The 25,417-nt window shown below is 35.6% G+C and overlaps 4 protein-coding genes across 4 annotated transcripts; 3 read left to right on the forward strand and 1 right to left on the reverse strand.

Moving 5' to 3' along the window:
- Positions 1 to 439: 439 nt before the first annotated feature.
- Positions 440 to 6,203, forward strand: LOC110787439 (protein SAWADEE HOMEODOMAIN HOMOLOG 2). Its single transcript, XM_021992063.2, has 9 exons — positions 440 to 685; positions 2,116 to 2,201; positions 2,313 to 2,358; positions 2,455 to 2,623; positions 3,249 to 3,312; positions 4,325 to 4,376; positions 5,309 to 5,452; positions 5,527 to 5,646; positions 5,754 to 6,203. The coding sequence occupies exons 1-9, from the start codon at positions 623 to 625 to the stop codon at positions 5,790 to 5,792; spliced, it is 783 nt and encodes a 260-aa protein (XP_021847755.1). The 5' UTR covers positions 440 to 622; the 3' UTR covers positions 5,793 to 6,203.
- Positions 6,204 to 8,882: 2,679 nt separating this feature from the next.
- LOC110787440 (casein kinase 1-like protein HD16) lies at positions 8,883 to 14,889 on the reverse strand. The gene is made up of 16 exons (XM_021992064.2): positions 14,067 to 14,889; positions 13,224 to 13,352; positions 13,057 to 13,130; positions 12,910 to 12,979; positions 12,780 to 12,835; positions 12,613 to 12,684; positions 11,865 to 11,959; positions 11,709 to 11,775; positions 11,456 to 11,585; positions 11,145 to 11,363; positions 10,908 to 11,050; positions 10,621 to 10,795; positions 10,408 to 10,498; positions 9,810 to 9,967; positions 9,539 to 9,727; positions 8,883 to 9,450 (listed from the first exon to the last, which is right to left on the reverse strand). The coding sequence occupies exons 1-16, from the start codon at positions 14,514 to 14,516 to the stop codon at positions 9,391 to 9,393; spliced, it is 2,178 nt and encodes a 725-aa protein (XP_021847756.1). The 5' UTR covers positions 14,517 to 14,889; the 3' UTR covers positions 8,883 to 9,390.
- A 3,032-nt stretch (positions 14,890 to 17,921) lies between these two features.
- On the forward strand, positions 17,922 to 18,709 carry LOC110787408 (lachrymatory-factor synthase). The gene has a single exon (XM_021992028.2). It carries the CDS (start codon positions 17,935 to 17,937, stop codon positions 18,448 to 18,450), a length of 516 nt encoding a protein of 171 aa, XP_021847720.2. The 5' UTR covers positions 17,922 to 17,934; the 3' UTR covers positions 18,451 to 18,709.
- Positions 18,710 to 22,228: 3,519 nt separating this feature from the next.
- Positions 22,229 to 22,762, forward strand: LOC110787393 (lachrymatory-factor synthase). The gene has a single exon (XM_021992016.1). It carries the CDS (start codon positions 22,229 to 22,231, stop codon positions 22,760 to 22,762), a length of 534 nt encoding a protein of 177 aa, XP_021847708.1.
- The last annotated feature ends 2,655 nt before the right edge of the window (positions 22,763 to 25,417 follow it).

The raw sequence follows: 25,417 nt of genomic DNA on the forward strand, positions 1-25,417 counted from the left end.
AAAACTGTACGGAGCCACAATTTTCCATTCCCATCAAATAAACATGATACTCCCTCCGTCCCGGAATACTTGACCTGTTTTCCTTATCGGGTCGTCCCTTAATACTTGACCTGTTTCTAAAAATGGAAATATTCTAACAATTTTATATTATTTCTCACTCTACCCCTATTAACCCACCTACCCCTACTCCATACAAAAAATAATTAAAAATTCAACCCCTACTCTCCCCCAACCCCACCTCTTAACCCACCTCCCACTAACTATATTAAAATAATACCCCACTATCAACTACTACCTATTAAATTAAATAAGTCAATTCAAGTCCCTTAAACTCTGTGCCGGTCAAACCGGATCGAGTATTCCGGGACGGTACTCCGTAACTGAAACTCCCTGCTTTTTGGCTTCATTTTGGTCAAATAAATGAAACCCGCCCTCAAACATTCATACTAAAAAAAGGTCATAAGAATTTCTCACAAACACCCCTCCTCAAAAATTAGGGAGGAGGATTGTTCTTTAATTCTTTCTGCCTGTCTCTGTACCACAGTTCGCAGTTACTTCATACAATTCTTGCAATTCTAAATTACCCCAAAAAAGGTAGGGTTTTTGTTGAGCTTTTTCTTCCATGGATCGTCTTCGACCCAGAGACAGAGAAAGAAAGGTGTTTTCTGGCTTCACAGATACCGAAGTAAGATCTTTGTTATCCGGGTATTCTTATTTTTGTGAATCTTTTTCTGGGTTTTGATTAATGTGCGAATTTCGCATTTCTATGAATTTTTTGAATTCTCCAAATTTCGCATTTCAGAATTTATTATCTAAATTGGCTATGTATGCATTGCTTAATTGTGTGGTATAATGTGTCACCAATTGTATTGTATTTGGAGGTTTCTTCAATTTGGTACATATTTCTGTGAAATTAATTCCGGGTTTATTAGAATATTCATGCAACTTTGTATTAGATAGAGAATTTTATTTGACATAGAATTTGATCCTTGGTTTAGCTGAATTTATTTAGTGCATAAATTTCATATTAATGTCATAGAAAGTTTGAATTTGTATCAGTCGTAGATTTTGAATCGTGGCTCTATTATTGTACTTATTGTACTAAATTGGGAGAATTAATGTCACGGGAAAAGTGTGTAACCCTACATTTGTAAGACATGCTGGCTCTTTCAGATGGTTGTTCAGAAGAGGGAGAGGACGAAATGTTTTGGAGTGTAGTTTTTTGTTTTCCATGTTTTTTATATGCATTTCTCTTACTTTCTCTTTTTGATATTGTGTACATTTGTTATGTCAATTAATGGAATTCCATGTCTGGGAAGTGAATCCTAACACTTTGCTTATTATGGAGTTGTGTTGTGTAAGTGGATTGTTTTAGTTTGGTAATGTTTCTAGAATATCTAACGGAGTTGAACTCTTTGGACTAGATTGATTCACCTACCATCCTTACTCAATTACGGAGTTCACGCTTTGGAAATTCATGGAAAAGCGAAGATTTGTCTATGCTTCTACCTTAGTCAAGCCTCTATTGTGAATTACTTGAATGATGAAAGTGTACTGAATTTATTACATGAACTTTTCTTTTGCAATGGTTGAATTAGAAGTTTCGATTTTATACAAAATAAAATACATCAAGAATCTATGCATGAATGTGATAGCACGTACTCTGAGTGATCGTTATTGAATCATCCAACATTTTCTGAGTTCATGTTTGGTTCTTCCCATTTTTTCCGCGTTTGACAATATCAAATTATGTGGACCTTCAACTACAGAAATGAGAACGCATCTTTATCTTTTCACTTATTACAATCACATTTTACTTTTTGTGGATGGGAAAAAAACTTTAAGAAGGATTTATTAGCATTTAGCACATATTTGTACCACAGATTTCCACATCTTGGGAATATTGGCAGGGGGTTATAGTAAGTTCTGCATGTACAGTTTTTTTTCCTCCCTGAACTTTATCTAATCCGCCCTCCCATCGATAAACTTTTAAGCTTTAACAACAATGCACATCTCTTCGAACTCTTGTATGAACAAGAAAATCAAATGTTCTCTGCTGTAGTATTTTAGAGGGAGCTGTGAAAGTAGTTTAAATCTCTTGCTCCTTGCTGACAGATTGAAAAGCTGGAATGCTTCTTTACAGAATATGGAGGATTGTCAATTAACCGGCACTTTTGCGTGAAAGTTGCAAAGGGTATTAGGTAAATTTTTGCAGCTGTGCAATGTCTACTTTTTTGGCATACATTGTAGGTAGCTTTGAGGATTTGCATACTTTGACTTAGACATCTCAAACAGAACTTGTATATATGCAGTCGCTCTGCTGGGCGGGCTGGGAAACCCGTTGTAAAGTGGGATGAGGTACGTCCATTCCCATACATTTATACCTTTCCTTCTCATATATTCCTTGGCACTTTTGTTTTATGTCTTTGTCTCACTGCTTCATTTATCTTTTAGGTGCAAAATTGGTTCGACAACAGGCAGAAAAAGAGTCCAGTTAAAGCAACTCCTCCGTCTATCAATCAAAAAACAGTTACTCCTTCACCTGATATCTCTAAGAATGTGGCTGCTCGTCCTGATGCTTCTGACCTAAAGAAGGCTAATGAAACCAACCAGCTGCCTAAAGGTATATATTTTTCAATATGGAGTCTGATGAATTTTCGGACAGATTGGAGCTTGCTGCTAGTCGATCTAGCATGTATATCTGTAATTCTGTATTTCTGTTTGTCAGTGAGGCTTTTTTTTTTAAATATCAACTTGACCGAGAAAGAAGAAAGCTCCAACTTGTTACTGATGTGCCCATTGTTTGGCTATATGGCTAATAGAAGTTATTTTTTCCTGTTGGCAAGTCAATTAATATCCTATACCGCCTTGTTGTTTTTGTATCAATGGAAGTAACTGATGGCCTCCAATTTGAATTTGTTTGGTTTTCTTTGATTGTCAAGAAGAGGTATCTTCTACAACTTGCAGTTATTTAGGAACTTGTTGCTTTCAGATCCAGACATGACCATAAGTGCTACGTAGTACGTTGTTGTTTTGACTGCACAGTCCTATGATTGGTTGCCTCATTTTCAAATATGTAGTCGACTACGAGTGCTTAAACCTTTTAGGTTTCTTGCTCTTTTGATTCATCGTCACTTCTGAGAAGCACATCACTTTAGATTAGAACAGTCACCTCTTTTATAGAAGGTCCAAGTTACTCTTTTGATGCAACTTCCTCAACTGAAATCTCTTGTTGTTTTTGTGCGCAGCAGCGGAGAAGTTACCAGATTTATCAGAGCTAGAGTTTGAGGCAAGGTCAAGGGATGGAGCATGGTAAGTGCATATGTTAAAGGATGAACATGGTGTAGTCTGTAATTTACACTAAGTTATTCAGTTTTCTCTCTTCTGAGTCCATTCAATTCTTCATTATTCAATTTATATCCAGTAGTTGACTTTTATGGATATATGTCATGCGAAAATAAACGTGAAAAGCATCAACAAACTTGATTCGGGCTTATGGTGTAATCATTTACTAACCTTGAAAGCAGAAACAGTACTGATTTCTTTATACATTCATTATGTTTTACGCAGTCCAAATTTTCCATTATATTCTGACTCCATGGGTTAATTTTCCTCTGGGAACTTGTAATGCAAGTGCATAGAGTGGAATTTATGGTGGTAAAGAAGATAATTATTCATGCTTGGATGTAGAAACTTTTTGTCATTAATTGTGTTTAAAATGTTATTCCCTAAGGGTGGTGTGCTATGACTTTTGACACTTTATGGTGTCTGCTTGCACGTTGTCAGGATGCTTTGAAACCAATTAGATTAGTTACCAAAACAGACAGATTAAGGGAAGAAGAAGAAGGATTAAGAAAGAACAAGCAGAGATATGACTGAATTAATGATATTCAAGATGACTAATCACTCGTTACGGCCTTGCCAATCTTTCAAGAGGATTGGCACTTTCCCAGGCTACAGATTACTAACCACTTTCCACAATATGCTCTGCATTTATAGAGCTTCTACCCTAGCTAACTATCTTCTCCTTCAAGCTACTCAACCTAATGATAATTCTACCTCCCTAAAGTACACCTACCCCGCATACATGTTGATGCTTAGCACAAAAACATTGGGTTGGTGGAACTCTTTTGCTTGTTTCAAGTTCCATTCTCTCTCTTTTTTTTGGCGGCAAAATAGTTCTCGAGTGGATTCTTTGACCAAACCCCCAAAGTAAAGAAAAAAGGCGGGGGTTGAACCAAACTTTCCTATTGTATGCATCTACTCCCTAGTTATGTGCTCTTGTTGCAACCTTCCCATTTTCACTTATGCTTTTGTTGTGCAGGTATGATGTTGAGAGATTCCTCTCCCACAGATTTGTCAGCTCTGGTGAAACTGTAAGTTCCGTCATTTCTGAAAGATTGAAATCCATTGCTTTAGCCATGATATGCTCTTTCACTTAATAGATGGAACAAAGACATCCCCCAACCAAAAAATAAAACAAAGAATAAGGGAGATTGGTGAAGAAACGACCAGAGTTTGTGTGCTATACATGTTATATTTGATTACACAATGGTGACCCAGAAGTAGGGGTTAGAGCCACCATGGGGAATTCTTCTAACATACTATGTAACTGGATGGTGCTCATCGTCACTTTTACTTCTCTCAAATAATTATCACAAGGTTCAGGCAATCAGGCGTTCAGCTTGAGAATTGCCAATCAACTATAATGAAGCGATTTTGGAGATGAAAAGATGACTCTTCTGTCAAGGTTATAACAAGAGAAGTAAACATAATGGATCTAAAAGTCTTTTGTAATACTTTCTCTGAAATAGAAAGATTAATGAAATGTTGAGGAGGCCGTATAGGTTTTGCAACCATTAGCCTATCACTTAGTCGGAAGATGTCTTTGGGTCTAAACCATAGGACCCTGTATTCCTGATGTGAGATTGAATTTCCATTTTATCAATCAGATTTTTGGTCTAGAAATAAAATCCTATCCTTTTCTTCCTCTTTTTTTCCAGTGTCTTCACATTATGTCCAAAACAAAGTCCAACTGTTTGATTATGTTCTGTGGTCTTTAGACCTGCCTATTTTAAATATCTGAGTGTTACCCCTCAAAATCCAGTGTTATTGCCGTTTGATTCTTTTTTCTGGGATAAAATACTCATGTATGAATTTCTCCTTCGTTTTGCTACTTCACATAGTAGAAGTAAATATTAGATGCTCTTACAGGACGGTTACTGTTAGCAAGGATATTTTAATTGCATTATTTTTCCTTAGCATTTGAGGCAGAATCCAAGTATTTACCTATTATCTTATAATTCAGGAAGTTCGCGTAAGATTTGTGGGGTTTGGGGCTGAAGAAGATGAATGGGTGAATGTGAAAAATGATGTGCGAGAGCGTTCAATCCCCTTAGAGAACTGGGAATGTCTCAAAGTCAACGCTGGGGAAATGATGCTTTGCCTTCAAGTAAGTTTAATTATATTCAGATGTTGTTTACTATTTATGGGCACATGTTTCATAGGTTATACGTTTTGATGCAGGAACGAAAAGATCAAGCTATATATTATGATGCACTTATTTTGGATGTTGAACGAAAAATGCACGATATAAGGGGTTGCAGGTGCATCTTCCTTATTCAGTATGACCATGATAAGAGTGAGGCAAGTAATATTATCTGTTGTTAATTCCAGACTCGTAAATTTATGAATCTTCTTTTACACGCGTGTATAAATTTTGGGCATGTTTCTTACTGTTGGCTCTAAAACAGGAAAAGGTTCGTTTGAGGAGATTATGCCGCAGAGCATAACAAGAGAGACAAGGAAATGATCTTTGTAGTGATTAAGAATGATGATTAGGTTATTATTGTTGTTAAACGCTGTTAGATAGTAAATGAAGTCATGAAGTTTTGTGGAGATTCAATCGTCTCATTATTTTGGTTGCCCTGTTTAAGCTAGGGAGACGGGAGTCAACAGCTACAACTCAATCTTGTATATTTTTACATGGCTTCATTTTTATATCCTCTATTCCTTGAAGCGAATATCTCAATATGCAAAATACTTTTAATTGGGTTCTCAATATTGAGCCTTACTCAATCAGCCAAAAGTTCTACAAACAGATTTTATGTAATCGGCACGAAATTATCAGATTCTACCTGTGATTTTGCAAAATTGATGTAATGTTGAAGTAAAAAGAAATTGAAGTTGACAGTATTTTTAGATTGGATTATTCTTGCGTGAACCTGGTCCACAATAATCTTAGTGTGGACCCTTCTGTAGCACATTTTTTACACTTATAGTGACCTTTATTATTCATATAGTAACTATAATAAATTAAACACCAAAATTCTCAGACATAGTAAGCATTTTTTGAAGCATAGTATCCCTATGTTTTTAAAAGCGAATTATGACTTAAAATCACATTATTCAAGCATAACGTATATCGACAACACTAATTTGATATTTTTTCCCATAATAATCTTAATAAAATGCCAAAATAAATTAAGAATAAGTTATTAACTTTACTTTAAGGCATATAATAAATTTAGTGTGGACCAAGTCCACTTAAGAACCGGTATTTTTGGATTTCCTCTGTTTTATCATAAAGTAAATGAAATTACATGATGGTTTCCTGCATAAAGATCATTGCCGGCGCCTAGAAGAAAATGAAAAAAAAAAAAAAAAAAAAACAAAAAAAAAAAAAACAAAGGCCTTTAGGGTGTAGTCTTGAGGAAAATAACTTCTGCAACCCTTTTTTCTTTGATTAATAATTATGTTGATTCTTCTCCAACCCTTTTTCTTTGATTAGTAATTATGTTGATTCCGCCATTTTAGCTGCTCAGATCATGGATTCATATGAGCATCACTTTTATGAAGTCAATTTTGCAGTAACTTAAACTTCCCCTGCCATCTGAGTTTGACAAATTCTAGATGATCATTACCATCAAACGACAAAAAAAATTATCATTACCATCGAACCAGAAAAGTCATCCAGAAAAATAGCAAGCTCAAAGAACCAATCAAGGCAGACCAAATATCGTTTTGCAAAAGGCAGAAAGAACAAAACCCAAGAAAAAAAAAAAGTAAAAATGCTATTCAAATGCTCATAAAGCAGCATCTTGGATTAGCGAGTTACACTGCACAAGCCAAGGGAAGAAGCAAAAGAGAAGAACTTGTGCCAGAATGCACAGCCTGCAGAAAAGGGATCTGCGTGAATAAAACTATTAGTGCCGTTGTAGCAACAAATATCACTGAAAGATGTCAATATTTTTTTATTTTTTTTATTTTTTGGCAAATAAAGATGTCAATATTAATCCTTTACACAACCTACACAGAGATATCACCATAACAAATTATATCCTAGTGAGATGAGGATATCACCATAATAACAGATCATAAGCTGTTCAGTTCTTGCATAAATCTTCAAAAACTCCATAATGTGAATCTCAAATATGCAAACCAGACATCAGGCACATAACCTAATCTGCATTCCTAGTTGAAATGATTTTGCAATTACAAACTGAATACCCCTATATAACAGCTAGTTCAAGAAACAGAAGCAAGAGAACTACGATCACATCATACGACAGCATCTTATGCTGAATTATTAAATCACAAATGTGATAATGTGAGCAAAGAAATCACAGCATTTACAAAATGTGAACCTAGATTATGCAAAATAGACATAGACAAACAAACAACGTGACTAAAGAAATAGCAGTATTTTCTGAAAGGTGATAGATGAATGTTGGATGTAAATCACAAATCACAAGGATTGCAACACAAACTCACCCAAATCAACATGCAGCAGCATAAAATGTTAAATCTACAAGACCATACGCAAAAGCAAATGATTTGAATAAGTTCTCTATAGAAAATAAAGATGCAATACTCTGTTAAAACACGAAAACAAAGTCTGATTTCTGAAGGTAGGATGATAACAGGAAGCAACAAAATCTCAGTCATACATGCATAAAATTTGGTATAAAATCAAGTGGAAATTTATCCCAAGAGCTTCACATTACCCAACTTAATGAATATAAAGGATGCAGAAGAGCAAAAGTTTCAATTGGTGAAGCTTTTCTGAAATACACGGACTTCTCACCAGTGCTATAGATGCTCAAGGAAACAAAAATGCCAAATAATGTCAGTGGCCCTGAAATCAAACAACTTGGGTAATTAAAAATATAGCTGGGTTAAGGAGATGACTAAAGAGTAATTTAACAAATATGTTACCAACGACTTAATGCTTACACCATGTGACAATAACATATGTGGAAGTAAACATAGTCACATATAAACATTCAGTCAAGGTTTACATCTCGATTGACAAGAAATTAGAACCATCAGTTTTGTCTGAATTAACATGTTAATAACAAAAACAGGGAATTCTACAATGCCATCCTTAGGTACTTTCTTTTCCTACATCCCCAAAAGAGTAACATAATTCAAGCCAGCCAGCCAACACACACCTCACAACCCATTTTAAAGGCCATCACTGCACCTTTACCCATTTCAGTGAGATGTTTCAGCATGCCACTATACTTAACAAACGCAAATGAAATACAAACACAAGATCTTTAAAAATAACCTAAAATCTCATATTGGTATCTTCGACATCTTGCACCTGCAGTAATGCCTAAACCTACAATTACACTGAGAAATGATCCAAGCAGTATACAATTGGTATCAACAACCACAAACAGAAAGAAGAAAAAGAAAATGGGAAACTCTTTTAAGATGAAAATCCAATTACCTTTTGAAAGTGGCAACATGTGGTAATTCTCTAAAGCCAAGGCAAACTGCTAAAATCTTGAAATTGTGAGACGTTAAAGAAGTAGACGTTACAAATAAAATAAATAAAATCAGTTAGCCATGGTAAAACAGATGCAAGTTAAGAATAGGAGCAAAAAAAATATCTACTCATCTAGTTGATAACACAATCAATAGTCAGTCTTCTTGTGAGCCACAACTGAACAGTACAAGACTAATCTCAGGTTCAAGACACTGCGAATGGATAAAACAGTACAGGCTCTTGTATAATCTTTAATTGCACAATGCCCATAAAGTTTTAACAATCAAAATATGACCTGTGCACACACTACACTAACTCAGTACTAAAGATCAAAGACTATACAAACTCTTCAGAATGCCTCTATCCCACCGCATATGAAATTTCATAGACATAATCCCAACAATAAATTGCAGCACATGAAGTGCACAGGTATCAATAGCAGACTCGATGAAAACATGACGATTTAGTTTCGCAAACATAGAGACGCCAACTGCCACAGCAACCTCAAAATGTGCTTTTTGCTTTTCCATGCTGGAGGACACTAGAAAGAGCTAGTGCACAGCATCCTTCAAACAGCACCTACTAGGTTATGTATTCGACAAATTGTTAGCAGCTCAAGAGACGGTTCTTCCATAACAGATTGAGGCAATGTACAGATTTTTGGCCCATTTCTCCTGCATAAGCAACAAAGAAAAACATCAGCAAGATTATTAAAGCAGAGAGTGGAAATAGCCATCCCAATAAATTTCGTGAATAATTTACCTTGACATGTGTACTAGGAAACGCTGAAGTCCGAAGAGTTTCTTGGGTTTCATCATTAGGCTTTCTTCTCGGGATACTAAGAACTAAAGCAGACTGGTCAAAAGTTGCTGCTGTTGAGGTGATGCGATAACCACCATCCCATCTTCGGTGAACACCCTCACTAGGGTATAGAAAATCGAGCTCTACAACCTAAAATCACGAACAACTAAAGATCAACACACATTTGACAGATGTAACTTGCAACAAATACAATTAGATACTAATAACATACCTGATCAGAATACCCTGCACCACGGGACATCACAACTGCCCATCTACTTCCAGCAGTAGCCATGGAGGTGACATAGAAACCCTCTCGCCACTTTTTGTTTATCCACTTGAAAGGGAATGCATCACTAACTTTATAAGACTGCTGTAAGTACTGAGTACCTAGATCAAGTTCAAACAAAAGCATATATAAGGGCATGTGAAACCTTTGTCAAGACATATTGCAAACCCACAACTATGTACTCCCTCCGTTCCTAAATAAGTGTCCAGTTCCCATAAATAGCGTTCCCTTATAAGTGTCCAGTTTCCATTTTTGGACATACACCTTTCCCACTTTTCTATACACTTTTCCCACTTTTCCACACACTTTTCTATAAATCATTATTACTTTTTCTTACACATTCTACACAATCCCCACTTTTCAATACCCACATCCCTTTTTATTTGTACTTTAACATTAAACAATTATATACTTTTTCCTTTTCCCAAATAAAACATTCTCAATCATTACATCTTACACACAATTCAGTTTTATTAAATCCCGCGTAAATGTCCAAAGTGGAACTTATTTAGGAACGGAGGGAGTATTATTTTAGGCTTACCCTTAGACATGACTACTAAGGAGCTCCCATTCGCTGCTCCTGCTATCGAACTAATGTAGAAGTTCTTCTCCCACTGTTCCATTATCCATTCCTACATCCAAGGCAAGAGGACAAACAAGCATATAAAAGATTAAATATAAACCCAGAACAGTTGCTTGCATATTTTAAAAAATAACCTACAGAAATATCACTTTTCTAAGATAAGAAAGAAACCTTGTGAAGGAAATGTGGGGAAAGTTCATAAACTTGTGCAGAAAAGCCAGTGCCAGCATCCATTATTAACGCCCAGAGACTTGAACAAGATGCAACACTGCTTATAAACAAGCCATCTTCATTTCCTTTGTCAATATGCTGAGAAAGCCTGATATCTGCAACGTTGTAGTGATACCTGAGCAGAAAAAAGAGGGGGGGGGGGGGGGGGGGGGGGAGAAACTGTCAGAATTCCATTCAAAGATTTAAAGCTAAACATCACTGTTTTCTGTAGGTTTCTGCAATTTTACCTTTGCTTCATTGGCCTACGGGCATTGTAAACACTAATCCATTGAGTAGCAGGCATACCCATTCGAATCTTCTTCTTTGGTTGCTCATCGTCATCCTCCTCCATTGTCAAACGTCCTCTCTTATGCCCCACTTGGAATATCAACTTCAAAAATATATGGACATGATTTATACATTATCGCATTTCATGAAACTTCCAGCTTATCAAGAAAATAATACTCAAAGATCATATGCAATACCTTCTGAGCACCATCAGTATTAATGGGTCTGATGTCAGGATTTGGCCCAACAATCCCATCAAATAGAGAAACATACTTTGCGTAGTTTGGCTCTTCATCAAACTTTAAGTTCACAACATAATCCACGAAATGCCGGAAAGGTTGGGGACAGAAACAGCATAACGTTTCTGGAGACGTTGCCATCTTCTTCTTGCACACAAGGAAGCCCTTGTTCTCCCCCTGTAATGTGAATTCCCATTAGAACAAAAACAAAATATAATACACCTTCCTGGAGCATTTCAAATACACAAACATAGAAGGGTTGGAATGACCTGATATCCCTGCCAAGGAAGCCGACCACGCAGAAGAAAAACAAGCGTGTATGCCAGTGACTCCAAGTCATCCCTCCTGCTTCCTGTCCTTCCAAGATGAGCATGAACACTAGCATATCGAACTGTCCCCCTGTAGCCAACGAAAGTAATCCATAACCAGAGACAATTATCATAAGAACAAACTATCTCGTTTTAATTATTTAGATAAACAGTAACCACAAAACAAATCAGTGAGCACAATCTCAAATCAAACCTGAAAACATCAGGTCGTTGATCATATTCAACATGCAACCCAGTTGTACTATCTCTCCATTTAGTAGCTGCGGGAACGGAAAAAAATGTGATCTAACAAGATAAAACAAAGAAAATTTCAAAGAAGAAAAATGAACATAGAAGATAGTCAACTCACCTAATCCAAGATCAACAAGAAACAATTTTTTCTCTTCAGGAGTTCCAGGGGGGCCAAGCAAAAAATTCTCAGGTTTTACATCTCCATGCACATAACTGCCAGTGTTTGTGAAAATATTTCAGAAAATGAATAGACAACACGAATTATTCAGGTCTTATCATAAACTGACATAAAATCCACCTTTCAAAAAAGCTAATTTGACAAACAGAGCTGAAAATAATGAAAATAGTAATGGCTTCGTGATGGGAGATGCTCAACAGACATACATTGCTTGAATTCCAGAGAAACCTTCACCCAGCCTCAATATATATCACGACTACTATTCACAAAGCATTTGGAAAAACCCATTTCAACATATAGCATTGATCTACCATCCGTTACATTTAGCAAAAAAATAAATTGATTCCACCTCCTAATGGAAGCTTTAATTAAACATCATAGCAACATAAACAAACTTCATAGCACATTGCAAACATATACTAGTATATATATAAATATATCTAGCAACATAACTTTCTTCTTCTAGTCCAATACAAATGAACTTTGAATAGATTAGCGAATAGGAGCATGCCAATAAAAAGGTGAAAAAAAATTAGTTTCTTGAAGTAAATGCCAGTAAGATTCAAAGCAGCTCATTGTGAAAAGTTGAAACAAATCTTGCTTTCAACATACAAGTACAACATATGTTAAGAATACGTAAGATCTCTATTCTGAGAAATAAATGAGGAATGAGAAACAGTAATATTACCCCCTGGAGTGCATTTTCTCTAAAATCGAGATTGCTTCAATTGCAATGCACGCAACCATTTCAATTGACATCCTGCAATTAAAAAATTCAGAAACATAAGACCTGTGTAGAGGCAAAGTCATAGCAAAATAGAAAATAAAAAGAAGATGCCAATTCAAACTACTTACGAATGAGAATTGTTATTCCAGACATCCCAAAGGCTAGGTCCTAGAATATCCATGACCTGCAACAAAATCAATGTCAGCATTCCTTATCAAGGGAAAAAAATACAATGATCGTACAAACAAACATACAAACCATGACATAGTAGTCCCCTTGCCGACCCTTGTAATGCACTCGTGGAACTCCATGACTACCACCAAGAGCGCTGAGAAAGAGAAGAAAAAATTAGTCCAAGAAACATGCAACGTATGTCGGGAATTCAGACCAAGAAAAATAACTCACTTGTAAACTTGCCACTCATATGGAGGTCCATAATTACAACCTTTGCTACTCCTGTGCTCAAACTTCAGAGCTACCTGAAGTATATAAGCCAAAATTGCAAGTCATGAAAAAAGAAACCATCATCTGCATACTAAGCCAATGCGTGTTTTGAATTGTAAACAGCATACCTCATAAGCCCCAGGTCCATTTCTTTCACTTGTGTTACCGCCAGAACGTCTACCAACATAAACTTGTCCAAAACCACCTTTCCCTAGCTTTCTATCGACTTTGTAAGCAGGAGAACCCCCCACTTGAACCTATTTAAATCCCAGAAAAACCAGTCAGCTGCAGCTCCAAATATGGCAAATTAACCCAAACCATTCTCAACAACATCACCAAAATATCAGAAATCAAACGAGAATACAACAAATTTACCAAGAACCCCTTAAACTACTAACCAGCGGTATACATTTTGAAATTCACACATGATATGATCGGAATTTGAGAAGAGAGGAATTGAACATGTTCTTCAGTCAACTTTTAACTCCTAACAGAGTAATATCTATTAACCCCAATTAAACTTAAACCATCTATACGCTGATCACTCTCACAACACCATCCCCCCAAAATGTAACATTATAATAACTTAACCAAGAAAAAGAGATATTCTATCCCTCTCAGAACCTCTAATAAAGAAAATGGCAATCATCCATAAAAAGAAAACAATCAAACCAGATACAATTAGCTACATGGCAGACCTATGTAATCCTGAAACTCCTCAAGAATCAAATTTCTTACGAGCCACGAAGGGAAGCGACATAGATAGAATAACAAAATTTGGATATCATTACACGTCTTCACACCACCCCCAAGATTTGACCTGCTAAATAGTAATACCATCCCCAAACTGCTAAACTCAAAAATTAATTATCAAGCTCAAAACTTTCTCCTACACCAAACTTAATAAAAATGACATTATAACATTGTATTAAAGCAAACACAGACGAATTTATCAAGAAAAGGAAGTAAACCTTCTCAGGAAGGGGAGTGGAACCATCATCGTCATTCAAACCTTTATCACCGCTTCTTCCGGCAGCATTGCCGCCACTATCATACTCATCCATCTCTTCCTCTCCTATCTCTTTTCTCACACCAACTTCTTCTGCGGCAGCTTCTTTAGCCTTCAACGACGCTGTTTTACGGCTTGATTCCTTAACTTGTCCTACAACCTTCTCATCAGCCTCACCTTCACAACCGTCACCGCCACCACCAACCGCCGCCGCCGGTTGCTGATTATTCCTCCTCCCCCTACCTCGACTCCCTCCTTTGTTTCCCCTACCTCCTGCTACAGCTCCTCCACGCCGTCCACGTGTCCTCCCTACCGTCGCTTTCTGGCCGCCAATCTCCTCCTGGTTGTTGTTGTTTGTTCTAGGATTTGTCGACGCTCGGCCTCTGCGCGCTCCACTACGCAGCTCCGGCATCGTTCTTCATCCATCAAATCTCATATCAATCTCTTCAATCACACTCTCCCTCTCTCTCTCCTCTAATTCAAACCCTAGAAAATTCAATTATGCTAAATCCTCCAAACTTCTGATAAATTTCCAGCAAATCGAGGTGTTCTCCGATGAATCGGCGATAATCGGAGGTAAAAATTAGGTTTCCAAGCGAAACTCTTGGATTGAAATAAACGAATTTGAAGATCTGAAAGAGGGAAAAACGAGAGGTGAATAAAAAGATGTTTTTCCCTTTAATTTTAATTAGTTTATTCGTGAATCGTGAGAGTATGAAGAATGGGGAGGGGGGGCGGAAGAAAACAGGAGAGAGAAAGTAAAGATGTTTGTCAAGGTTTTTTCATGAATTTTTTTATATTTTATTATTTGTGACGGTGTATAAATTCGCAATAAATTTTGTTTTGCAATTTGGTCCATGTATATTTGCAATTTGATCCCTGTGAGTTTGCAATTTGGACCCTGTAGATCTTGAATCGTGGGCTTCATGGCTTCGTGTGGGTGTGAAACTGTGGACTGTGGAAGGTGGGCAGATAGACATGTGCATTTCGAATTTCGAAATGTGTTGCACGATTTGCATCCTTTAACCCCACTTGGAGTATTAATTAATCTCTTTGTTTAGCATGATTTTGTATTATTTCAAAATATTTTCTTATTAGTTACTTCAGTGATGAAGATTGACCAGATGCACCTCTAGATTTGTTTGTAGATTGTTTTTTCCCCTGATTAGTATGTATGTTTAAAAAATCAAAACATGTGTTTGGTATGTTAAGAAAGAATTATATGTGAAATAAGTCGCATGCTTTGCATTAGAAAGATTATAAGACATGAATTAAGATCTTTGTTTGCTTTCTTCATTAAATAATACATGTAGAGATTTTCTGAATCACGATATAAATATGTGAGCAATAAAAGTTGTTTATAAAGTTTATATATCTCTAAACTTTGTCTTTTTACATGCAAATCAAGTTATTTGATGTATATTCAATTGTGATATTATATTTTATAACCACCAAATATGACCTTCGAATTAGACAATTGTGTGTTCACCTTTTCATTGCTTTTGTTTTGTAAAAAAAACATGCCTTGTAGGAGTAGATTTTTCTTTCAGTGATTTTGCAAGTATTGTTTATGCGCAAATTACTGGAATAATGATCTTGCTTTTAGTTCAAATATATTGACCGAGTTGTTAAGATTGCATTAGCTTTAAGATTACTTGTAATTACCGCTAAGGATAATTCGTAAACAAAGTAAATAAAAAGATTACAATAAGAGTTAGGGATATGTAAACTTTTTTTATATAGTAAAAGTAATGTGTAAATAAAAAGTCATACGACATGTACAAAAGAAATATGAATCTAACAAATACATAACAAATTGAATTAAATAAAGGTTTTCTTCATCAAAACTACGGTCGTTGAATAGATCTTGCATTGTGGGACATCTCTCGCACATATCGCTGGAATATACAACTTTTTCAGGGGGACGTTCTAACGATTTGTTGTATTCACGATGGTGGTTTTCATTTGATTCATCTGATTGCATTCGACAAATTGATAACTTTTGTGATCCCGCATAATTCTCTACCAATGAACCACTTTCACGTCAATCCATTATATCTATAAACATAACTGATAAGTTGTTAAACTCAAAATGTAAACAAGAGATGTTTAAAAGGGCTGAATTTAATAAATCGGCTGGAACCAAATAGAAACCATAAAAAGTTGTTAAGCTCGAAATCTTGATAAGATAATTTCTCAGTTTTAAACTTCCGATATGTGTTACTTAAGTTAGATACGAGTATATCTTTTGCATGAGAACGTAACGAAAATTTGACAAAGCTAATCTTTAGGTTGTAAGTGATAATCATCTTTGAGGCTCCGTTTGTTTTGGTGTAAAACGTTTTCAGTCCAAAATGATTTTTCATGTAAAACATTTTCCAAGGGAAAACACAATTTCAACTAATTTTCCTTTGTTTGATTCCTTAAAAGAAAATGGGAGAAGATGGTGAATATTGAGAGGAAGAAGGGAGAAGGAGGTAAGGAGGAAAGGTGGAAAATTGGTTTCTCTTTCTTTCAAAATGGAAAAGAATTTTCCAACTTTGAGGGAGTTATGGAAAAAAAAAAAAAAACCATCCCTTGCCAAATCCAAACAACATAAAATGATTAAAACATAAGAAAATCATTTTCCGTGAAAACATTTTACACCCTATCGAACGAAGTCTGATTCATCCAATAGAATTTCCATGCATTTTGTTGTTGTTGCTTGTTTAATGTTTATTGCTGACATGAGGATTGAGGGGTCATGGTCTTCAAAGGGCTTCAAGAAATTGGGCTCAGTAGGATCCAGTTTGATGGGCCATACATACCTAACTAATAAGCTAATCGTTCATTTTCAAATTTGAGCCCAACTAATTAACTAAAATTGAGGTGGTTACCAATTGCAAATTTGGAATTGGCCAATAATCCAAGCCGAGTCTCTAGACTAAAAAACATAAGCATAATTTATTTCAAGTTTTTGGGTTTTAGAAAATCAAAAATAGATTTTATTTTGGTTGATATTACTTGTTAGTTTCCAAAAATTAACATGATTATTATACGCATGACTAGTTTAAAATTCTAAGATTCGAGTTAAATCATTGTACTTCATATGACTTTTAAAGTCATAAAATCAAAATTGAAACTGGCAGTGATAATAAACGTGACTAATTATTTTTTGTCGGATGGAGTGAACCTTTGTCCAAATCTATTATCAACTTGGCTATTAATTTCGTGCAGATGGATCATTTAAGATTAAGTTAACGTTAGCTACATTGACATTCAGGTAATCAGGTTTAGTAAAAAGTAGAGTATTTTTTTTTGACATTCAGTTTACCTTTTCATGACCGAGTTCCTATTTATGGAGTACTATGTATTATGTATATACTACTAGTTTTATATGCACAGAATACTTACCTAAATTATCTTAGGTGAATATTGATTTTTGCTTATAATTAATTTTTTTTATATACTTCGTACTATATGTTTCTGGTTTTTTCCCTTTTATTTTGGAGCCTTATCAATTGATTTACGTATCAAATAAGGTAAGATTTTCTAAATGACTTAGTGGTAAAAGTTATAATGTTCAACATTAGACGATTTTGGTAATATTTTAGTAAAATCGTCATATATTAAATGTGTCATAAGTCATTTAAGATTTATTAATTACGATTAGTTTTTGGGGATAACTACTACAGTTAAATATTTTATAAAAAAGATGGTTAAATAATATATTTTGAATATCCGTACGTACACGAGAATTACTCTAGTTATATATTATATAAAAAGGAGCATGACTCAGAAATGATCCAGTTATATATAATACGGGGTAGGAGTTAGAAAGTAGTTTATTAATGTATTTCCCTCAAACAATAATGAAGAAAAAGTGGGAAGCCAAAGTGTCCACAACCTTACTAAGCAGTAAATCACACCAAATTTGGCCACTTTTGAAGGATTTCTTCAACATCCACAAATATTTCAGTAGCCTTTCCAACTCAAATGGCATCCATGGCACTAATGGTGAGGTTGGTTGTATCAGATTATGCATTGGCTCTTCTATCCCACCAACAAAGGGTTGTGATCCAAAGATCAACGGTGGAGAGGTGGTTAGCTGGTCAAAGGAGAGACTAATAGCCGTTGATGAAGTCAACATGAGATTAAGCTATGAGATTGTGGACTCAAACATTGGATTCACTTCATATGTATCAACGGTCAAGATTATCCAAGGAGGTGACGAAGGGTGTGTGATTGAGTGGTCATTCACCGTTGATCCAGTTCAAGGGCTGAGATTTGAGGATTTGGTGAAGAAATATGAATCGGGTTTGCACCGGATGGCTAAGACAATGGAAGATTCTCTTGAAAATCCTTAAGAAAATTATGCACATTATCTTTTATTTTTGTGAAATCTTTGTCAATAATTGTATTGGAGTCAATATCTTTTCATTTGTTTCCTTATTTTATTATTTTGGTGAAATCATATACTCGGCCTTCTTATCGACAACTTAACGATGTCTTGATATAGTGGTTAAAACCGAGGGTACATGTAAAATAAGATTTACAGTAAAACTGATCTTGTAGGTTAACGCATTTTTATGGTAAAGTCTTAAAAAGTCGATACCCAAGACCTTAGATCGAATCATGCCTATACTATTTGTTTTTTTCCCCTTTGTACGTGGCTCTCTCAACATCAAAAATAAAATAAAATAAAATAAGGTGCTCCAGTCCAATGCGCATAGCACATTACGCGCACCATATGCAGGGCCGGCCCAAACGATATGGGGGCGCTGTGCTAGAGTTAAAAAATAGGCCTAGGAAAAAATTACTTTATAAACTTTAAAGACAACAATAATGAAAAAAGAAAATTTTCTACCGAGTACTCCATATGCAGGTGATAGTTATAGACAGTACAAACTACAAAGTACAATTTTGTTGAAAAAAAATGGAGCGCTAAACCCCGCCCCATTATTACTCACCCGCCCTATATAGTTACTAAAATACCCTTGATTATTTTAGCTTTCTTTCTCCCCCATTTTACCCCCACCTCACTCTTAATCTCTCCATCAAACTTGTTAATAAATTTAGTTAATGTATTTAAAATTTAATGAATTTGTTTCATAAATTTAATAAAAATCCAAAAATTAAAACAATAATTTAAAGAAATTTAGACTTCTTCGTTTTAAGCTTGGTCCATGGTAGAGGCTTATGCGTTTTAAGCTCCGTCCACGGTAAAAGCTTAAAGCGCAGAAGTCTCAACCATGGACCAAGCTCAAAATGAAGAAGTCCACGTGTTCAAACAAAATAATCGAATTTTAATTAATGATAATAATAAATATCAATCCGGTTAATAATAAATAATAATAATAACAATAATAGAAATTAATTTGGTTCCCTCAATAATAAAAATCTAATTAATATTTTTTTGTAAAAAAATGGTACTTCACATAGGTTTTTTCAGTTTGAGCTTGCACCATGGTGAAATCTTAAACAGAAGAAGTCTCCACCATGGTTGAAGCTCAAACAGAAGAAGTCTCCACCATGGTTGAAACTCAAACAGAAGAAGTTTTCGCCATGTCCACCATGTGGAAGCTCAAATTGTAGAAGCCTCCATGTTAAAAAGTTTGTTCTTTTGCATAAAAAAACTTACGAAGACTTCCACGATTTGAGCTTCTACCATGGTTGAGACTTCTGCTGTTTGAGCTCATACCATGGTAGGAGCTCAAACAAAAGAAGTCTCTACCACGGTAGAATCTCATACTGTGGAAGTCTCCATGTTAAAAAAAAATATCAATTTTTATTTGTGATTTTAATTAGTGTTTTGTAATTTAATGTTGATTCGGAAAAATGTGAGTAATAATTATTTATTTGATTAGTCTATTAATTATTGATTATGTGTTAATGAAAATGGGGTACAGAGTGTAAAAGATGGAAGAAATATAAAAAGGGTAGTTGGGTCATTTAATAGGGCGGTAATATAGAGATGTGAGTAATACTAGGGCGGGGTTTAGTAAGCCCCAAAAAAAATTAAGAAAATGGTAGGGCCTACTCAGTGGCGGAACCAGAAATTGAAGTTTGGGGGGCCAAAGGTTAACGTACGATCGAATATATTATCTTTGTCTAAAAAATAATACGAATGATAAATTTTATTGCACATAATATTTCAAAGGTTGAAGTAATATTCCTTCGATTTCCTTAAATTTTATTCAAAGCAGTAGAAAATAAATTACGGATATGAATTTGTTTACTGATAAGAGAATAGAGATAGAAATTAATAGATTTATAAAATATCATAGAGTTCCACAATATAGAGAAACACAAAAATTGTTCTAAATACTTTAAACATATTGTACATTTAAGTATAACATATTTGTGAATTTTAGATAAGAGGTATTGAATTTATGAACTTTTACCCAATAAATTTAACTAAGATGTACGTATATTTTCCAAAGAAGCTATAATACGGTTGTATAAGTAAGGTAATAGCACTATTATAAGTTATAACCCCTCAAATATAAAAAGTACAAGTGAAAAAGAATTAAAAAAATGAGAAAAGAAAAGTCCCAACACATATTTACCAGCTACGCTACTTATAACATGTAGTCTAAAACTGCAAAATTTATATTTATCCTAAATCATAGGGGGGGCCATGGCCCCCACCAGCCCCCCTTAGTTCCGCCCCGCCTACTGCCTACACCAACAAGTGAAGTCCAGAAAGCATGGGAAAGTGGGAGGGTAAACTAAAGAAAGAGACAAAAAATGGAGCAGTATAATATTTTTTATTTCAACTTTTTGGGCTTTCATTAAAATTTCTAACCCAATTTTGGATTTTTGGGGCCCCTTACATCTCGAGGCCCTGTTCCGTGTCCCATTTTGAGCCGATTCAGGGCCGGGCCTGACCATATGTTGTGCACAATTAAGTTCATCCGGTGAAAAAAGAATGCAATTCTACCCCAACATATCAAGCAATAACTTCTATTAATGTAATGAGTTCGTTAATATTTTTTTAAAAAAGAAAAAACACACAAAATTTAGGATAGTCTTATCCTAATTTATTTAAAGAAATAATAAGATAATTATTATTCACTTATTATACACAGACCCTCAATCTTAATCATTAATACAAGAAATCATTGATATTACTACCCTGTATAGTCAACTTCTCGATAAATAACATGCATATAATTATCAAAATATGTTTACTTGGTATTTGATATCATCCACAAGCAGTGGATTTTCCACAGACATTGTGCGCATTTCTGCAGAGCCTTAAATAATTAGACCCACATGTAGCAGTTATTTAATTCCAGTTACATTCGCAACAACATGGCGTCCACATAATAAATCAATAAAAGTGCGGATAAAGTGATGCGTTTTGATAATGATATGTTAATTGTAATGGGGGATCTAATTCGTTTATGGTTGATGAAGATGAGTTCCCAGAATTCCAATGCATTGCCTTTTTGAATGTATATATACACTTTTCTTAGAAATATATGCGTGGCTTCTATAAACTAAGCCACCGCTAAAGTCACTATATTATCATATTTGCGCATCTTTGATTCTTCGGTAGCTCCTGTACACGAAGAATTAGTCCTTATCATTAACTGCTAATTAAACACGTAAATAGCCAAGGCACTGTCAAACAATGTTACAAATCATACTTTTTTTAAGGGAAGAATAGGTAGAGATATTACTACGCTTGTTACAAATCCAGTTCCGTCAAGGCTTTTAACGCTTGTTACAGTTCTGCCAAGGCTTTTAACGCTTGTTACAAATCAAAGTGATCATCTAAATCTTCTACTCCAATAATAATAATAATAATAATAATAATAATATACTCGTACATTCTTCCTGGAGGTATTTACATCTAATATGAATCAATAGTGTGACAACAAATTACAGATAGAGTGACAACATAACGAGAGGGTATTACATATTCCCTAATAGACAGGCTAATATACAAAGAAACATAAATTCTGAAAGAAGCATATAATAAATTTAGGTAACATATATACTCCACAAACCCTCATTTCTTTCTTGGTCCACTCATATTAATTATTCACTCTATTTTGGTCTATAAAAAGCTCATCCTCTACCCATTCAATTCGATCTTCTCCATCAAAAATTGATTCGATCTGTGGATCACTAAAAATGGGAGAACAAGAATCAAGCAAATGGGAAGGAGAAACCATAGTAGAGCTAAAGCTCACACCACAACAAGTATGGCCACTCATAGCAGACGACTTCTGCTCCTTACAAAAATGGTTCCCTCATCTTGAAAACTGTTACTTAGTACAAGGTGTACAAGGTGAACCGGGCATGGTTCGTTGTTGTGAGTCCACACAGTTCGGAGGAGATGGTTCGGTCCGGTTCGCTAAGGAGAGGCTCCTAACCATTGATCCTGTACAGATGTGCCTATCTTATGATATAGTCGATAACGACGTTGGTTTTAAGTCTTATGTTGCAACCATGAGGTTGTTTCCTATTGAAGGTGGCGGCGTAGGCGGCGGAGGAGGCGGAGGGGAGGATGACGGAAAGTGTGTTGGGTGTAAGTTTGTGTGGACGTTTGTGGCTGATCCAGTTGAAGGGTTTACCCTTGAAGGTCTTTGTGAGCTTTTTAAAGGTATTGCTCATGGCATGGCTACAAAGATGGAAGCAGCTTTTCCTCAAACCCAATTAAGCTAGTTCATCAATTAATGTTCTTGTTTTTCTTAATTATCATTATTATTATTTGAGTAATAATAATTTGATTTTCTTAACAAAAAAAAAAAAAAAACCTTCTATATATATGTAATGTTATTAATTAATTTGATACCATAAGCTCTTGATTTTTTGTTTGTGTGTACCATATATACTACCATCTGGTTCACCCTTAAGGTTAATCCGGTTTTGGGGCGAGTTCGGAGTGGATAGGTTTCAGTCTCCTCCTAATTGTTGCTGGGGGATCGAACACGGGTCTGCTCTACTAAGTTCAGCCTCAATCACTACTGAACCAACATGCAATTAGTAGCTCTTGATAAAAGCCTCTTAATATCGTTTTATTTAATTAAGTTTTCCGGCCCTAGTGATATACGAGGTTACGCGTTGTCACATTATTTTATAACTCATTGTAATATTTTAATTGTCACTAATAGAGTTCACTATCATTCGTTTAGTTATTATTCCATTTCGTGATGTAGGTTTAATTTCATTTTTGTGAGGTCAACGTTATGTACATAATCACCAATTGCTTTGAGGGCATTGCGTGCACGAACACGTACGTAGATGCTTAGCTAGTTTAATCGGCAAGATTATTATAAGTAATCTCAAGTACCAGAGTATAGAGTAGAAGTACTAGAGTATTGATGCACAGATCGAGATGTTTATCTAATGAAATTCATGTGAAAAGATTCTTGCTCATGCAAATATGCAATTGGAACAATTATATATTGATGGGAAAATTGTATATTACGTACTACGTATAAGTAGCTAGCTAGCTTGTTGAGTAGTTGGACTTCTTGCGTTTTGTACACTCCCCAAGTTAAGATTTAAAATGTATGGTATTAATTCCAAAATGCATGAAATTCTTAAAGCCTAGCTTGATTCTCTACTTTCTACTTTTTGGTAATTAATTTTAATATATCGATCACGGAGACACATTTTTTCCGGTACGCCGGTACAGTAGAATAAGTCATAAGACCAATACCATGTACAAATAGAGAAGTGAAATATAAATCTGTGACTAATCGTATACAAACTATCAATCTTAACCACTAGGCAAAAAACTCGTTGGCGTGCAATCTTTGGCATTAATCACCATACATCTTATTGAGGCGCGGCAAAAGTGTGTGTATGCTTGATTGCTTTCCTTAAACGTACACATGGAGTACAACGTTGGCAATGAACAAGCAATGTACTGTAATCCGTGCACATAATTAAAAGTGCAAAATCTTGTTCACTGCAAGGACCAATCACTTACACACAGCCACACAGGCCATCGGAGAACACCAATTGTTTGTTGATTCAGTGGTGATTGGGGCTGAACTTGGTAGGGAGAACTCGTGTTCGATCCTCGCAACAACAATTGGAAGGGGACTGGATCCTATCCACCCAGAACTCGCCCCGAATTCAGATTAACCCCAAAGGTGAACCGGGTGGCTAACAGCCTAACACCAAAAAAAAAAACCAAAAAAAAAACAGGCCATCAAAGAACGTTAATAGCGACCACTTGTAAGCTACAACCATGATATTACCGGTAGCTAGCTAGACTGGTCGTTGTAATTTGTTATTGTCAATTCCCTTGTTCTATATGAATTGAAGTATATAGGTCGGAAATTAAAGATGAGAAAAAAACTTCAAACTTAATTAATTATTCAAAATTAGAATAGACGAACGAATCAAAATGAGAAGATAAAGGGTTAGGAAAAGAGTCGAAACAATCACGACTACTAAAGTGGTTACCTTACTATCTTACCTTAAAAAAGCTACAGAGTTTAATACTAAAAGGGCGGTAAATTGAGTCCTTAAATCACATATAGGTTGTTGACTAGAATCTTAAATGAAATCCGAGCATTAACTTGGTATTTTCCGGCGTTAGGCCTCCTTATGCAAAGCACCAACCTCTATTTTCACCCTTTTTTCTCCCTTACCAACTAGTCCAGCAGCTAACCAGTAACCATCAGTGCCACTGGCACCACCATCTCCTACCTAGCCCCCTCGCCATTACTCTTCTATTTCTCTACCTCATTCTCTCTTGAAGAAAATAAGATCAAAGATGTTTCAGCAAGATTGCTGTTTTCATTTCTTGTTTAGCAAGGCACAAAATTTGTGCTGCTCATTCTCTCGCGGCTGCGCTCCTCATACATCCCATATATATATATGGCTAACTACATTCCCTAGGAAGATTCTAACCTAGGAAAGCAAACCAATACAAAAAGGACAGCACATACTACAAGACAACCAATAGAAGGCTGCCATACACAACCATACAGCTCACATAGTACACATACCATTACCATGTGACACTATTTTCTACACCCCCTCCTCAAGTTGGAGCTGGGGATCAGAAACAAGACCCAACTTGGAAGAGAGAAAATTGTGTTGCTGCTGAGTGAGCGACTTAGTCATTATGTCTGCAAGTTGCAAGCTTGATTCAACATGTGCTGTGTCTAGAAAACCTTCTTGCACATGATCTCTCACATAGTGACAGTCAATGTTGAGGTGTTTTGTCCTCTCATGAAAGATGGGATTTTGAGCCAAATGCTCAGCTGACTTGTTGTCACAATGAAGGATGATCGGTTTTGGGACTGTCATGTTGACAGATTTTAAAATGTCATCAACCCACACTAGTTCACTTGTAGT

Source organism: Spinacia oleracea, chromosome 1 (genome assembly GCF_020520425.1).
Source record: "Spinacia oleracea cultivar Varoflay chromosome 1, BTI_SOV_V1, whole genome shotgun sequence".
Classification (NCBI taxonomy): Eukaryota; Viridiplantae; Streptophyta; class Magnoliopsida; order Caryophyllales; family Amaranthaceae; genus Spinacia; species Spinacia oleracea.

Coding starts and splice junctions, on each gene's coding strand:
- LOC110787440 (XM_021992064.2), bottom strand. CDS start 14,516: ATGCCGGAGCTGCGTAGTGGAGCGCGCAGAGGCCGAGCGTCGACAAAT. Junction 11,364..11,455: donor TTCCTTGGCAGGGATATCAG/GTCATTCCAACC, acceptor TTCACATTACAG/GGGGAGAACAAGGGCTTCCT. Junction 9,968..10,407: donor CTTAGTAGTCATGTCTAAGG/GTAAGCCTAAAA, acceptor AACTTGATCTAG/GTACTCAGTACTTACAGCAG.
- LOC110787439 (XM_021992063.2), top strand. CDS start 623: ATGGATCGTCTTCGACCCAGAGACAGAGAAAGAAAGGTGTTTTCTGGC. Junction 3,313..4,324: donor AGGTCAAGGGATGGAGCATG/GTAAGTGCATAT, acceptor TTTGTTGTGCAG/GTATGATGTTGAGAGATTCC. Junction 5,647..5,753: donor ATGACCATGATAAGAGTGAG/GCAAGTAATATT, acceptor GCTCTAAAACAG/GAAAAGGTTCGTTTGAGGAG.
- LOC110787408 (XM_021992028.2), top strand. CDS start 17,935: ATGTATTTCCCTCAAACAATAATGAAGAAAAAGTGGGAAGCCAAAGTG.
- LOC110787393 (XM_021992016.1), top strand. CDS start 22,229: ATGGGAGAACAAGAATCAAGCAAATGGGAAGGAGAAACCATAGTAGAG.